Genomic DNA, 16,593 nt, shown 5'->3' on the forward strand with positions numbered 1-16,593 from the left:
AGCATTGGTCTAGCAGCAAGGAATGTCGAATTCTGACACAGAGGACAAAGACCTCTGAACTTTGAGTGATGCAGAATGTCAGACAGGAAGCCCTGAGCCTTGATAAAATAACTCTCCAGAATATGAAGCTATATAATCTTACCAGAACTCGAAGAGATGATGATCTTACATGCCTGTTGATCTCATCTACCCACTGGTGACAAATAGAACTCGGAGAAATGATCAGAGTCGCTCCTGTGGGAACTGGCTTCATTGCCACAAGGCAATGGGGACAGTAGAAGGGCCTGCTCTTCAGGTTTTCCTCTTTGTAGTTAACACATTCTGCATGCTGCCACAGGTAACATTTCAGGCACTGCACACGAGCTTTGTAGTCAGCCAATCCGAGCTCACCACAGATGCATTCAAAACGATATTCAGAGGTATTAAATGGAAATACAGAACTGGTGTGCTGTCCGCTATTGCCAGCATGTTCTTGGGAATGTGAGGACTGGACTTTTGGGATTTCCTGCTGGACATCAGCTGTAGTTTTAGAAACATCAACATCAGGATGACTGCTCACATCTTTGGAGACAAGGAGGCTGCTGTGCAAATCAGGAGACTTTGGGACCACAGTTTCCGGCTTAACATTCTTCTCTTCTACAGAGTTCTCATGATCTGCTTCAGATTTCCTGTTATTTTTACTAGTTGTACAATAATCATGTTCTTCCATGGCAATATTCTCATGTGAAGCAGTTTTAAAGACCTTTTCAGATGTTACATCACTGTTTCTTGATTCTTTGGTTTGAGTTTTAGCATCAATCAATTGCTTCTTCTGAATGTTTTCTGAAGTCCTTGTTCCCTACAAAGTAAAATTAACCAGGAATTTCAGACTTTACGTTCAGACTTGTCCAGTGACATTTAACATCTACCAGTGCTACTTAATGTCTTCATTAATGACATAACCAGGGGAATTGAGTGCACCCTCAGTAAATTTGCACATGACAAGTTGAGTGGTGCAGCTGCCACACTTGAAGGATGGGATACCGTCCAGAGGGACCTAGACAAACTTGAGAAGAGGGTCCCTGGGAATCTCATGCAGTTTAACAAGACCAAGTGCAAGGTGCTGCAACTGGATTGGAGGATGAACAGATTGAAAGCAGCCCTGCTGAGAAGGACTTGGGGGTGCTGGTGGGTGAGAGGCTGGACATGACCCAGCAAAGCGCCACTGCAGCCCAGAAAGCCAAACGTGTCCTGGGCTGCATCCAAAGCAGCATTGCCAGCAGGGCCAGGGAGGGGATCCTGCCTATCTACTTACTCTTGTGAGACCCCACCTGGAGTACTGCAATCCAGCTCTGGGACCCCCAACATAAGAAAGATGTGGACCTGCTGGATTAAGTCCAGAGGAAGGCCATTAAGATGATCAGAGGGCTGCAACATCTCCCCTGTGAGGAAAGGCTAGGACAGTGGGGATTGTTCAGCCTGGAGAAGAGAAGGCTTCAGGGTGAGCTAATTATGGCCTTCCAGTACCTGAGGGAAGGCTACAAGAAGCTGCAAAGGGTCTATTTACAAGAGTACGTAGTGACAGGACAAGGGGAATAGTTTTTAAATGAAAGAGAGTAGGTTTCAATGAGATATTAGGAAGAAATTCTTCACTGTAAGCATGGTGAGACACTGGAACAGGTTGCCCAGAAACACTGAGGATGCCTCAACCCTGGAAATGTTCAAAGTCAGGCTGGATGGGGCTTTGAGCAACCTGGTCTATTGGAAGGTGTTCCCATGGCAAAGAGTTTGGAATTAGATAATTTTTAAAGTCCCTTCCAACACAAACAACTTTCTCCTCACCTTTTTCTTTTTAATGAACATATAAACATATCTATACATAGATATTAAGGGTTTATATAAATTTCCAGTTTGAGGATTTGGTTAATGTTTACCAGTGTTTAAAAACCAGCTTCACAGGAAGAACAGCGCAACTCCCAGTGACACTATTTTAAAAGACTTATGATAGATGTAGTTAATATTTTAGCTCCAAATTTGATCTACTTATGATTCCTGCTTCTTTATTTATGAATGTCAAAGCAATTGCTGCAGTTTTCTTCATTTTTACCACTAAGTCAGTGTCACTGAACTAGTGCACACAGACAGTACAGCAGAGGGTAGCACGCAATTTGAAGAAAAAAGAACAGCCTTTGAAACAGTCTTCTGAAATAACTATGGCAGCATGTTTTACCTGCTCTTTGGTTCTTTCTCGCTTCTTCTGTTCCTTGTAATTCTTTCCCAGCTTGAAAGACCCAGCCAGACCATGTCCTTTAACTTGCTCTACCACCTGTTCTGCAATTAGCTTTTCTAGAGTTCTTTTGAGAAGCCGTCTATTTCTCTGTGTGTCGTACCTATATATAGAACTGATGTACTTAAATATTGCAATAATGGATGCTCCTTTCTTCACATTCATTTCCTTTACAGCTGCTAATATCATTACTCTTAAGCCTGTATGAAGAATCAAAACAAAACAACTTACAGCTTTAGATAAAATTAAAGTTACCTGACAGAATGCGTACTAAGGGAACTCTAAACATAGCGCTCATCTAAAAAATGCAAAACAGACAGGCAGCAGTTTTGACAAGCTTTTGCTTGAGGTAGCTCTACAGATTGCTATTTTGCAGTGATTCTGAAACAACGTTGGATAGCAATAGAAATAAGTCACTCAATTTTCTTACTGAGGCATAAAAAAGGCAGCTTATTTCATTTAAATGCATAAACTCTTTACAAAGACCTCTTAGTTACATGGAGCTCTGTAGCACAGAGTTCTGAGTTGGTAACTTTACTTTTAACTGTGAGTCACTTGTTTGTAGCGTGCAACCCTACATGGCAGTGCTCAGCAAAAGAATTTATTTCATTCTGAAAAAGTGAAGAGTAGCTTTGAACTCATAGTCAGTAGCCAATATAAGACAATGCTAAAAGCAAAATGTATTTTAAAAGTTATTGGAAATACTTACTGGGATACTGTATTTTTTCCTTTAATTTAGGCTCCATTTCCTTTGGTTTTTTCTTTTTACTTCCCTCTAAAGGTTGAGGTGGAACAAAGAAGTTCACAAGCTTACCCTAATGCAGACAACATTAAATAGTTATTAGCTCATGTCTCTTCACAGTCACTCTGACCTTCATTAATCTTTTCACATTTGAAAATAAGCATGAGCTGATACAGATGTATGTTCTGATCCCACTAATTTGCTCAGATAGCTCATTTTTAATGTACAGCGACACATCATTCAGTTCAGTTTCTTGGCAAACAGTGTTCAGCACCCTAACTGAAACACCAAGAGCAGCACTGAAAGCCTCTTGGGTCCTCCACTGCTTCAGCATTAAGCTGTAGCAATCTACAGCTGTAAGTGATCTAGGTTACTGAGGTGAGAGAAAAATATATATTTAATATATAGCTAGAAACACAAAAGGAAGTAAGCAATATAGATGAAGAGTCCTAGCTAGCTGTATAAAAAGTATGTTTCTCTTTTTAGGGATTGCCTCCCAAAATTTTACTCAATTATTAGAGTAATATATTAGCTAAGATGTCTGTCCCAACCACTTACATAATGAAACAGTTTCACTAACTCCAGCTCTCCAAAAGCTCTGGTCTCTAGCTATTGTTGTCAGTCGGCATCCAGGCACTTTAGCGCTTATACTCCCCTCTTCACACTCCTTGGTGCTGATCCTCTTACACATTTAAGAATCATCTTATTCTCTCTAAGATTTGAGTCCTTTTAAGTGATAAAATTACAAGCAGGCAGATCACTCTGATAAATGTACAATGAAACTGACTGCCATGATTTCCAAGAGATGGAATTCACAAAGTGATAAGAGTTTACTTAAGAATAATGGTTCTTTCCCTTCAGAAAGAATTTTTGGGTTTAGTGGATGTGCCAAGTTTTCACAGTATGCATGATGAGGAAAGTGAAAAGATGAAAAACTGTTGCTAAATAAGCTCATTTATTATATGAAATAGAGGGAGAGTAGAAAACTTTATTCAGAACACAAGCTGTCCCTATTTTAGGACAGAACACATGTCTAACGGATGTTTGACATCCATCAATACAATGAAGTGGAGAATGACCTCCAACATAGTAAATTAAATTATGTATTTATACACCCCTGAAGCATGTGCAAACTATATTAACAGTGCAGTTGCCTGATAAAACCATTGAACAATGGCAAAGGATCAACAGCTTCTTGTGCAAACTATTCCACCATTTATACTGCCAAGTATCATGTCCTACAAAGAGGAAAACTTTCACAGTAAAACAGCTTTACATATGGACTTCTATAAACCAGAAATCAATAAATTAAAGAAGTGCACTTGCATTAATTCTGAAAAGCATTTTCTTCATAGTAACTCTCACCCTGGTTTCCTCACCTCAGGTAATGTCAGATCATCTTGTTTAATGTCTGGTCCGGTATGATTCAGAATAAGAGCCAACACTTCTACTGTTTTTCCAAGACCCATCTCATCTGCCAAAATACCTCCAGGCCACTGGGGTCCAGCAGTTGGATATTCACGGATAATACTAAAATTCAAGTACATTCCCAGTGAAAGTCAATAACTACAGGATGGTGTGACAGAGAAGCATGAGCTCAGGGACACACAGCATAACTTCAGCTAGGCAAAGTTTGTAAGGTGAGGCATTATCTTTTACCAGTTAAAACTGAGATTAACAAAAACTAGCAAGCTTTTTGGGTGTATGAACCTGACCAAGACAAATATGTATGGCAGAATTTTTAGAATTTTTTCACCTCCTAATAGGCCTTTCCCTGCTAACCTTAGCATATCATAGCATTAGTCTCAAAAACTTTGAGATATTTTTATATTCACATGTGACAAAGATCAGAAAGTTATATAGGGAAAAATAAAAAGCAAACTAGCAATCAAAAGGTTCTATTCTAACCAAATTAATGAGAAAAGAGAAACAGATCTAGTAATGCAATACCTAGCATTAATAAAAAGCATTATACTTCCCCCTTCCTTTGGACTTTAAAAACATTGGATCAGAAGGTCAAAGTCTCCAATACTCTCAGTTAAAAAATTGTTAATATTAAACCACTATTGACATTGTTTTAAAAAAAACTTTAATAGTTACATCTTCAACTTGAGATCTACATATCTACCTGTGCATTACATACTCCAGTTTGTGCTTTTTTTGAAATTAAAGGTATCCCTGTTCTAATTCTTCAGTTGCTAACTGAAAAACAAGTAATGAAATATCTTACACCATACGGGATAAAGCTACCTCTATGGTTTTCACAAAGCACAACCCTGAGGTGTCCTCAGCAAGAGTAACTATAAAAACGTACCAGCCAGTGAATGGATTATAGTAGATTTTCACTCCATCCAGAGTGATCACCTCCCGCCATAAGAAGTGCAGCACGTTTTCTAGGGAGAAAGCGTTCATGTTACTATGATGAGGTTTCTCTATTAACAGCACACTCCTTAGAATTATTCAGCCTTTTTGTGACATGAAGAGACAAAAAGCTGAAGTCCACCTCCACAGAGCTTCATGACCAACATGATACATCAACTGCTGTTCAGCAAGACCTAGTTTATAATTTAGCATACTACCCAAACAGGGACTTTTACGAAACTATTAATGCAATAATTCACAGAACTTCTAATCAAACAGCAAGGAAACATTACTGCTGACAATACAATTGCACTTCCCTTCATTATGCAAGTTTTTCAGATCCATATACTTGCCACTACTTGGAGTACTTGTGTGGTTCTCTCTGTGAAGCATCCAATTGACAGCCTCACTTTGGTATGGCCTCAGAATGGGAATTAGTGCAGGATGCTGCACGTCCTTTCTCAGTAATTGGATATCCTGCTGATGAGTGTGCCTTACAAAGTCATAAAGCTCTTCAATATTTTGTCGCTCTAGTTCCATGTCAGATTCTTCCCCATCTTCCTCCAGCTCATCTGCATACAAGTAATTCAAGACATGCATTATCAATCAACTTGGGACAACTTTTCAGTAAATTTTTCTGCAACATATTTAGTTTGCACATATGAAAACAAGCAAAGCAAAATGTCATCTAAACATATGCCATGACTGCCTCTGACTCAGCTAGCAGCAGTAGCAAACAATAAGCAGTTTAATACTTGAAATAAAGTAAAACATTGTAATAATAACAACAACAGTAATAATAACAGTAATAGCAATGAAAAGGAAAAAGAGAGAGATTAGGAAAACCCAAGAAACAAGTGATGCACAATACAATTGCTTATCTATCACTGATCAATTCGCAGCCCATTCCCAAGTGTCAGCCGATGGCTTCCAGCCAACACCCACCAGTTTATAAACTGAGGATATTGTTATTCCTCAGTTTATAAACTGAGAAATATCCCTTTGGCTATCCTGGCCATGCTCCCTTCCTTCTTGTGCACCTGCTCACCAGCAGATCAAGGACTGAAGAGTCCTTGACTTGGGGCAAGCACCACTCAGCAAGGAGTAGCACCTCATTGTGTTACAAACATTATTGTCACACTGAACCCAAACACATGGCACGGGATCAGCTACTAAGAAGAAAATTAACTCTATCCCAGCTGGAACCAGGACACCTAAAAGTTAACATGCTGTGGTGATCACAGATGTATTCATAATCAGGAAAGCTCGTTCTTTAGAATGTAGGTATAGAATGACCAGATCTTATTTATTTAATAAAGACCTTCCACTAAAAATTTCCAATCGGTACAGAATCTCAAGTATCTCATGTTTCTGATTTAAGTATTAATATGGGTCAATGACCTTATAGAAAGGAAAAAAATATAGTGGGTTGCCAAGGATTTGCACATTTTTCATGCAATAAAGCCTTTCTTTAAAAAATTACACATTTAAAAAAACAATACAGGAGAGTCTCTTCAGAGACCTTTCAAGTTAACTTTAATTTTTTTCATCTGGATAAGAAAATTGTAGCAGCAGGACAACATGCAATTCTCACCACTTGCATCACTGCAAAAATTCAGACAAAGCATACTTTCAAAATTAAAAACACTCCTCAAGAGAAGTGTGCACCCTTCAGGACAGAAGGCCTATCTGTCTTTTCTACACTGTAGGAAAGAAGGCCTTGTGCTTATGTATTTTTCACATAATTTGGATATATGGGCAGACACAGAACTTAAACAACATAGAACAAAAATTCATGAAAAATTCAAGTATTGGCATTCTAGAAAACAGATATGAGAGAATGAAAGACTTGGAGGACAAGTTTTGACAGTGTTTTAGGCCTAAAATTAAAACATCAGTATCAAAAAAATACAGACCAATTCTAACCCTAGCTAGCACTGGAGATAAATTCACCCTGCAGAATTTTGATTTAAAAAAAAAAAAAAATTGGAAGCAAGTCAAGGCCATCGTTTTCAGCATGTTAAAGTATATTTGACATTCTAATTCAACAGCTAATGGCTGGCACACTTAAATTTTAATTCTGATACCTCAGGCTAACAAGAAGAGATATACCTGGCAAAAACCAGAAAGCTTAATCTTAAGATAAGGTTCAGGAGCTGCTATTGGGACTCTCTTTCATGAAAAGCAAAAGCTTTCTTTCACTCGAATGGGTGGCTAAGGTAAAGAATGATTTCCAAAACAAAAGCAGGAAATTATATGCCTATATATGGCAGCCATCAGTGCCCCCCCCCCCCCAAAATGCTTTTAAATCAAAAGGAACACTTTCAGTGCTTCACAAGAGAAACAAGAACATGGAAAGACATTAAATTTCTATATATTCATGAAAACTTTACATATGACTTGTAATGTGAAGAAGGCAATCAGAGTTATTAATGAGCCAGCCAAATGAAAAGCACCAAGCAAAGCACTCCACTTTATATATTAAAGAAGCCATTCAAAGGGAGCCTGTAACACACATCCCTCACTTTAGGAAAAGAACAGAAAATTAGAGTATTTGCAAAGTATAAGTTTGATCAATGAATTTGATATATAATGACACCTATCATCATATTTGCTAAAATAATAGTCTTCCAATCTCACATTTTTAAGCATAATAAATTGGCTTCTATATAAACTCGGTCTATCCAGAATTTTAGAGGGGAACAAAGACCAAAATATAATTTAAAGCAAATTTTTTTTTAATACAATTGGATTTTTTTGTACATACCTCTCTTGTTTCGTTCATTCTTTCAGAGATTTCTTTTTCATGATTAAATGGTTCTATGTACCACAGGGATTTTGAAAAGGATGCTAGGGAAGTTTACCCCTCTTTCAGTTATTTATTAAACAGTGAATATTTAATTATGCTTTCAACCATTTCAAAATGTAATTCAATTAGAGAGGTCTCATCTTAATCTTTTTTACATTTGAGAAACAGATGGTATTGTATTATCTAAAAATTCAGTTTCTTTGATGCTTTTCAAGTACTGATTCAATTCCTTCAATGACTGAACTACAGTTCTGCTATTGCATCGACAGTAGGATCTTTCCTTCTCCAGACTGCTGTATAACACTATCTACATTAATGAAAAAAGCCTAGATGAATACTCCTTGCATCACATGTGGTAGTAAATAATGCAAATACCAAAAACATCATTGTACAAAGAATGTATTCTTCTTAAGAAAACTGAAGGCAAATGGTATACAATACATACCATTGCCAGCTACCTTGCTCCATGACATTATGGGAAAACAAAATCTGAGCCATTTACCATTCACTGGAACAGACAATTCAACAGACTTTTTAATCTTTTTTTTTTTTAATTTTAATTATAAAGACTATGGGTTTTTTCATACTAAGAAAACATTTTGCTGTATCTGTAAGCAATTTATGCCCGTGTGTTCACTGAAGCTACAAGAAGCGGCATGTAATACTACACAGAAGATACAAGCTATTATAAAACCAGCAACTTACTAAAACAAACAAAATAAATGTCTACAAACAATTTTCTCAAAAAGGGGGTTAACTCTGCAAGCAGTTTTTGAAATTCACGCAGCTTCTCCATAATGTGCACCATTATCGAGCCAGTAGGGAAGGTGTCCTGCTGGATGCATTGTCTATGTCTGCAAAGAAAGAAGGGCTGGCAGGTGATGTGTTGGCTGGAGGCTGCCTTGAGTATGGCAATCACGAAATGGTATGTTTTTGATTCTTGGAGAAGTAAGGTGGGGTGCCAGCAGAACTGCTACCTTGGACTTCCAGAGCACAGACTTTGGCCATTTAGGAGTCTGTCTGACAGAGTCCCATGGAAGGCAGTCCTGAAGGGCAAAGGGGCTGGACATTCCTCAAGAATGAAATCTTAAAGGTACAGGAGCAGGCTAGCCCCATGTACCAAAAGAAAAGATGGCAGAGAACATCTGGCTGAACAGGGAGCTTTGGCTGAAACTCAGGGAAAAGAGAGAGTTTATGACCTTCGGAAGAAAGGCCTGGCAGTTCAGGAGTACTACAAGCATGTTGTGAGGTTACTGTATTCAATTTTGGGTCCCTCACTACAAGAAAGACATGGAAGCGCTGGAGCATGTCCAGAGCAGAGCAACGAAGCTGGTAATGGATCTGGAAGACAACTGCTATGAGGAGCAGCTGGGGGAGCTGGGGTCATTTAGCCTGGAGAAAAAGTAGATGGGGGATTGGGGGGGGGACCTTAGACTCTCTACAGCTACCTGAAAGGAGGTTGTAGTGAGGTGGGGGTCGGTCTCTTCTCCCAAGTAACTGAACACGAAGAAATAACCTCAAGTCGCACCAAGGGAAGGTTAGATTGGGTAACAGGGAAAAATTTCTTCCCATAAAGGGTTGTCAAGCATAAGAACAGGCTGCCCAGGGAAATGGTTGAGTCACCATCACCAGAAATATTTAAAAGATATGTAAACGTGGCACTTAGGGACATGGCTGAGTGACTTGGCAGTGCTGGGTTAAAACCAAAATGATTCAATGATTCAATATTAAATATTTTATCACTTTTTTTTTCAGATTACTTAATGCATCTATGCTATTCTTGCCATAAAATAGATGAGCTTCTGGCCACAAAGTCTCAAAACCATCTAGAAGAATATTAACAGAATTAACAGAGTACAGTGAGGAAAACAAATATATAAAAATTAAATGTAGCAATAGAGAGGTCATATCCTTTATTTGTGTAAACGCTTGTACACAACTCCATCAGCATTAGAATTTGCTCATCAGTGGGGGGGAACAAGAAGCTTCATTTTGGAATGTTATTGGATAGATTTCACTTTAGATATTGACAAGTGTTAAAATACATACTTAGGTGTAATTTTACAAAAAGCTCGACTAATTCTGTTTAAAAACAGGTGAAATTTAAACAGAGACTAAGTTGTTAGAAACGTTTAAGAGGAATGCATTCATCAGCACAGAATGAAGGCTGTATTATTTTGTGAAACATCAGTAAGTAGGTGCTCAGAAACTGTTAAGAAATGAAACTAGTTTCACAGTGCATAGTCACCTGGGGTTTTCCCTCACAAGTATTTTTTACTTCTGTGACGTGCTTTTTCTGAATTCAGAGCAGAACATAATGCACACTATGGACTTACACAGTGGTTTAGTGACCATGTTTTGTTCTCTAACACTTTCAGGATAATTCTTTACCTTTCATTTGGTTTCACTAACACTGAACATTAAAGTTGATGCATTTACTGAGCTATACACCTACCTACTGAACTACAGCCCTACTTGCAACAGTTAGCAAAGAAGATAAATTTTTTTTCTTCTGCGCTGTTTTATATTCATCTATTGAACTTCTACTGAAACTCCACTGCCTAGTCTGCTTGCAAGCTTTTAGCTGTTCTTCATCTGTTATGTTGAATAATACATTTAAACATGTTGATACCATTTCACCAATCATTCATTCTTTTTCTCAAAGCATTAGTAATAAATTAAGCTGCACATGTCTTTGTAGGACTTGACTGGTGATTAGCAATCATTTATTTCTGTTCTCCATGTCAGCTATTTTACTTTGTCATTTACATGTAATTCACTGGCATGAAATCAAGACTCTATTATTATTTTACAGCACATAAAAATGCACATGCTGAAAAATGGTCAGAATCTTTACCAGCTGGCAACGTAGGCCCTTTATGAACCTGAGCTGGTTGCATGGCTTCTGAAAAGCTAAGGCATGACAACCCAACTGCTCAGGTCTACATTCTTGCTCCAGTAACTTTGAGGAGCATGTCTTCCCTTTCAAAAAGTGCCTCTACACCTGTAAGCTACACTGAACCAGGTAGAACAAATAAACACCCCTTTAGTGTACTGAAGACAAATGCCCCAGGTTTCAGCAGAAAATTACTCTGGATCCCAAAATAAGTCACCAGTCATTTTCTTCACAAACTCTTTCCCCCAACTTTTCCACAATGAGAAGATAGGCAGAGAAGAAAACTGTGCTTTCTGCTATAGCATTACTTTCATTTCAGCACTCTATCATATGCCTTAGACATCTCAAGTCTACAAATTCTCTGGCAACTATTCTGCTTCTAATACATTTATGATAATGTATTTCTCCTAATGGGATTTAAAACCATTACTATTCATTTCTAGACCTTAAACTATTTATTCTTCAGACCTCTTCTTGAATCTGCTTTATCGTGCTTTCAAACCTAAACTGACATATCTGTGTCAGTCAGACTTCAGTTTTTGGAAGGATGATTTCTTACGTGCAGTATCTTCCCCACTTACTGAGTTATCCTGGCCCATCACTTGGTATGCCTCAAATCTTTCCTTACAGTTGCACATCTGTTCTTCGCAGCAGGTAAGGATGTTCAGATTTTATTCTGTTAGCTCTTCCTTTCAGCTTCTCTTTAGCAAAGTTGCCTGATTTTTTATACAACTCTGCCTTTTCTAATTAACTGCAGTTATATTTGGGGGGGGTGCTAGGCTTCTGTTGCAAGAACACACACTCACTATACTACAGTCACTGAATCAGTCTTCAGCCAACATTTTGAATCAATTCTATACTCAGGAACGAAACAAAGGTTGGTTAGGTTGCTTGGTTGGGGGTTTTTTTGTCCTCAAGTTTCCTAAGACATCACAACATAAAGTCATTGTTTATCACTCCATAAATCTGTAATACTACTAAGTGTAATCTGGCAAACATATCTTTAATTCTAAAATGATAGCAAGGCCCATGTTTGTCAATCTGCAGTGGTATATTCTCAAAACTGTCATAGAGCTGCATTCTGTAGTATTTTACATTGTAACTTCTTTACAGTATAAACCAAACCGAAAGCTATCACTGCAGTTGTGTGACAGGCACCAACCTGGGAACAAATTTTCCAAATTTAATTCCTGGTTCTTTTAAACTGATCCTGTATAATTCGGACAAGATACTGTAGATCTGTTCAAAAAACACACATGAACTGGTGAAAACTGCATTTACTCCCAAAAAAGTAAGGACACAAAACATTTCTGTGCTTCAGTACCTTATCTGTAGAGAAGAATTATCATCTCTAATTTCAGCATAAACAAATTAGCAAATGATTAATGGTCAGATAATAGTATTGAGTGAATTACCTAACAACATTGCCTGGAAAATAAGAGTTGCTCTGTATGGCAGGAACTACTATTTTCCCTTACATTTTCAACTACTACACAAGACAAGCTCTAACAACAAAAAATGTTCCTGTTCATCAACAATCAACTTTATGGCATTACCTGGAATTAAAAAACTGTAGAACTTTTCCATGAGTTTTTGAATCATCTGATTAGCTTTTTTGGGTCTTCCACCTCCGTCACTGAGAAACTCAGGTTTACTTAGCCCAGCTTCAAGAAGGTAAATCCCAACCTGTGAAAAGGTTATACAGCTAACAATTTAATTAACTGTTAAATTGACAAGAAAATTATAAACGGAAGAGCATGAAAATAACAACAATGGTTTGAACATTAGCAGGTACAGACAGATATAATAAATCTACTAAAACAAACGTAGAGGAATTACAGCTAAAAGCTTCTGTGATTCCTTCAGGTAATACATTGCTAATGGTGAAAAAGAAAACATTTCTAGGAAGAAACACACCGAAAACATTACAAAAGCATTTAGAAACTATACATTTTCATTTCATTATAAATATATAGTAGCTGCCAAACCTTGTTGTTCAGATGTTTTTATCTTGTATTTCAAACAAACAAACAAAAAAACTTTCAAAATGCAAAACAAGTATAATGAATGCATACCTTTAAAGCCTGAGCCTCTCCAGGTCTTTGATAAAGTCCAATTATCTTTTTCTTTTGCAACCATCTCAAGCCTTCCAATATTTCACCACTTAAAGTTGCTTTCACCAAAATACGTTGTTCGTAAGCGCCCAGGTATTCTTTTGTTTCACTACTGTACTCTTCTTCACTTCTTTCATGAACACAGACCTGCAGCTCATCATCAGAGTCTCCTCTCATTAAAGTAAAGCTCCTGTCACGGAATTCATCAGCTAGAATTTGCTCAGAAGGCAGATGAAGAGCAAATTCTCCCAACAAAGCCTCCCAGGACCTATCTGCATGGTATGGCAAGACTATAATATTTAGCTGTACAGACACAGGAGTCAAGATGGAATAAGAGTCTTCTTCATCATTAACTGTCAAAAACTTCACAGATTTTGAGCCACTGCCTTCTTTCTGTACAAGATCTTCATCAATGCTATCATCGTTTATAACAATGAAAGATGCAGAAGTGCTTGGAACTGGAATATGGTCCTCATTCGTCAGTTCATCATCTAATGTCACCATCTCATTTCTCCGGTCTTCATGCATATTCCAGCAGAGCTTTTTCTTCTTCTCCTCATCCACTTTGGATGGAGGTGCACGTTTTCGACGACTACTCATTTTGCCGTTTTCTCAATGGTATTTTCAGTATCTGCAAGGTGAAGTAAATCAGTCAACAACAGGCACTGCAAAATCAAATGCCCACACTAGAATTTCACTCTGCAAAATTCTGGAACACAAACATAAGTACTATGCAGTCAAACTGTTCAGAAGTATTAGCTTTAGAGGGCCTCTCCTGTTCCTGCACCATCACACAAAGCTGGACATGAAGCACAGTCTTGTATGAGATTTTCTAATTTTGCCAGACAGCTACAGACAAAGATCAACAAGAGTGCTTCATTTCAGAGATGTTACTCAGAATCTTGTGGGACAGATATAAACCAAGGAACAGTGGAATCCTTCACAGTTGGGGGTGGAGGGAGACAGCAAAAAAAACCCAAAACAAATGGAAAACAAAAGTGAAGGAAGTACAGGAGATTTGGGGATGGGTGTGGGGTAAACACACATAAAATTCCTTTTTCCTTTCAAAGCCTACATAGAACTGAAACTTAAAGCAAACTTGACACAGGGCTAGTCTGAAGCTGCCACTACATAAGATATGGTTTAGAGCCCAGGCTATGAAGTTCTGTCCTTCAAAGCCCCCAGTGACCTTCCTACTAATATTGAATAATTTTCCCAGGAAACTGTGCATCCTGGGCCCTGGATATACAAACTGCTTGCAGAAGAGCCCTTAGTTATCTATTGTACATTTGAGGGGAACCAATCACAAAACTAAATGCAAAGTCGTACTGATTCCGACTAACTGCAAACCTAAGTCAAGATGGACATCCAACTCCTTAACTGAACCTGGGCACAAAACTAATTCTGTGGATAAAATACCAGAAAATAAAGTACACCTGCTAAACGGTATATATGAAGAAGCAAATTATAGAATATTAGACCAATCTGGGAAATTAATAACTACATAGTCAAAACCACACACTCTTAATGAAATACTCAAACAAGTAGTAACTTTTTTTCAATAAAGGATTTTTTACAAGGAGTTTGAACACAGCAATAGATCTATGACCTCATATTACATTTTGTCAGTATAGATATTGGTGTCAACTCAGCTTGTGCATACAACTTCTAAAGGAAGGTAGGAAGATGAGAGGAAGCTCATTCCAAGCTACTGAACCTAGTATGCCATACCCTAATGTTAAAGCGGCTTATGCTGGAACAAACAGAATTCCTGTTACTGAATAATTTTAGAAGGGCCTTGGGGAAAAAAAAACCAGACACAAACCATAACAAACAAACACTAACTGATAATTCATGAAAGCCGAAAGAAATATCCTGGAATACACAAATCTTGCTGTGTTTGAATTTCAAACACAGAATCACAAAATCAATTAGGTCGGAAAAGTCCTCTGCGATCATTGAGTCCAACCAGTGACTGAATACCACCTTGTCAACTACTATATCATGGCACTCAGTGCCACATCCCATCTCACCTTAAACACTGCCAGGGACAGTGACTCTACCACCTCCCTGGGCAGCCCGTTCCAATGCCTAATCACCCTTTCTGTGAAGAAATTCTTCCAAAGGTTTAACCTAAACATTCCCTGGCGCAATTTAAGGCCGTTTCTTCTCATCCTATCACAGCTGTCCGAGAGAAGAGGCCGACCCCCACCTGGCTACGGCCTCCTTTCAGGCAGTTATAGAGAGCAACTCTCTCATAATTACACAACAGAATTAAGGGAAGGAAGGGCGAGTTTTCCAAAATAATGCTCACGCACACGGAGCGATGCTGACAGCACTCGAAGCAAATCCCGACGGCGAGCAAACACTGCATTTAACCCAGAGGCAGAAGGGTCCCCGCGGCATCCCGGCCTACACGTGCACACCAGCTTGGGCATCGCACTCTCAGAGACAAACGGGAGGGAACAGCTCTGTGTGAGTGGGGTCTGCTTACAGCTCCCGCGACCAGCAGACGCCCGTGCCTACAAGGCGAAGCGGCAGCCGCACACGGGGCAGATGAAGCGGCCGGAGCTGTCCGCACAGGCAGCTCCGCGGCTTCACCGCCGCACCGAGCGCTCGCCGCCCCCGGGGCCAGGGCCTCCCGCACCGCGCTCCGCCGCAGGGACGCGGACAGCTCTCATTGTCTCGCAGGAAAGTGACTAGAAGCTCGGGAAGGCGAGTCCAGCAGGGGGATGCGATACCCTCGGCAGTCGGCACTGTACCACCGCGACACCTGCCACCGGCGGGGTCTGCGCGGCTGCGGTGACCCCCGGTCACCGTGCAATCGGCCCGCGGCATTCCTGGGGCCACTCGCACAGGCCCCGGGCCGCCAGGCCCCGGGCCGCCAGGCCCCGCCGCCGCCGCCCGCGGCACGGCCGCCCCGACGCGCAGGGCGAGCGGCGCAGGCGGAGCGGCCGCTCACGGCCGTAGCGGAGAGCGAGGGGCGGCCCCGGCGAGGGGAGGGGGGCGCGGAGCCGCGGACGTACCGGAGCGGTGACGCTGCTGCCCCGGCGGCCGCGGCTCCTCCCGGCTCAGGCGGGGCCCCCCCGCGCGCCGGCGGCGGGGGGGGGGGAGCGGGGGGGGCGCGAGACCGCGCCGCCCCTGGCAGCGCCGGACGGAGCCCCCGGGCTGAGGGGAAGGGGGGCGGGGGGGGGCGGGCACGAGGGCCGCGCGCATCCGCGCTGGCCCAAGCGGCAGCCAATGGGCTCCGGGAGCCGCGGCATTTGCCCCGCCCCTCTCCTTACGTCAGCGGAACAAAGAGGCACGAGGGGCGGGGACAGCGCAGGCGCAGTTGGGTGCGCCCCCAGCGAGGGGGCGGGGAAAGCGGCCGTGCCCTCAGCGGGGCGGGGCTGGGGGCGGGGCGAG

General features: G+C 40.6%; 1 protein-coding gene across 2 annotated transcripts in view; it reads right to left on the minus strand.

Moving 5' to 3' along the window:
• The window catches only part of SHPRH (SNF2 histone linker PHD RING helicase), a 51,235-nt gene extending 34,922 nt beyond the window's left edge, over positions 1 to 16,313 (minus strand). The window contains exons 1-9 of one of the 2 annotated variants that reach the window (XM_032102136.1): positions 16,215 to 16,313; positions 13,150 to 13,819; positions 12,631 to 12,760; positions 5,723 to 5,941; positions 5,323 to 5,401; positions 4,388 to 4,538; positions 2,976 to 3,081; positions 2,210 to 2,466; positions 143 to 838 (exon numbers count right to left, since the gene is read on the minus strand). In XM_032102136.1, the coding sequence (XP_031958027.1) occupies positions 143 to 838; positions 2,210 to 2,466; positions 2,976 to 3,081; positions 4,388 to 4,538; positions 5,323 to 5,401; positions 5,723 to 5,941; positions 12,631 to 12,760; positions 13,150 to 13,788 (2,277 nt within the window). In that variant the 5' untranslated portion in view covers positions 13,789 to 13,819; positions 16,215 to 16,313. Of the gene's footprint in view, positions 1 to 142; positions 839 to 2,209; positions 2,467 to 2,975; positions 3,082 to 4,387; positions 4,539 to 5,322; positions 5,402 to 5,722; positions 5,942 to 12,630; positions 12,761 to 13,149; positions 13,820 to 15,506; positions 15,986 to 16,214 lie in introns of those variants that run through there. The other variant, XM_032102137.1, reaches the window with a different exon arrangement.
• Positions 16,314 to 16,593: the final 280 nt, after the last annotated feature.

The sequence above is a fragment of the Corvus moneduloides genome, chromosome 3, assembly GCF_009650955.1.
Source record: "Corvus moneduloides isolate bCorMon1 chromosome 3, bCorMon1.pri, whole genome shotgun sequence".
NCBI lineage: Eukaryota > Metazoa > Chordata > Aves > Passeriformes > Corvidae > Corvus > Corvus moneduloides.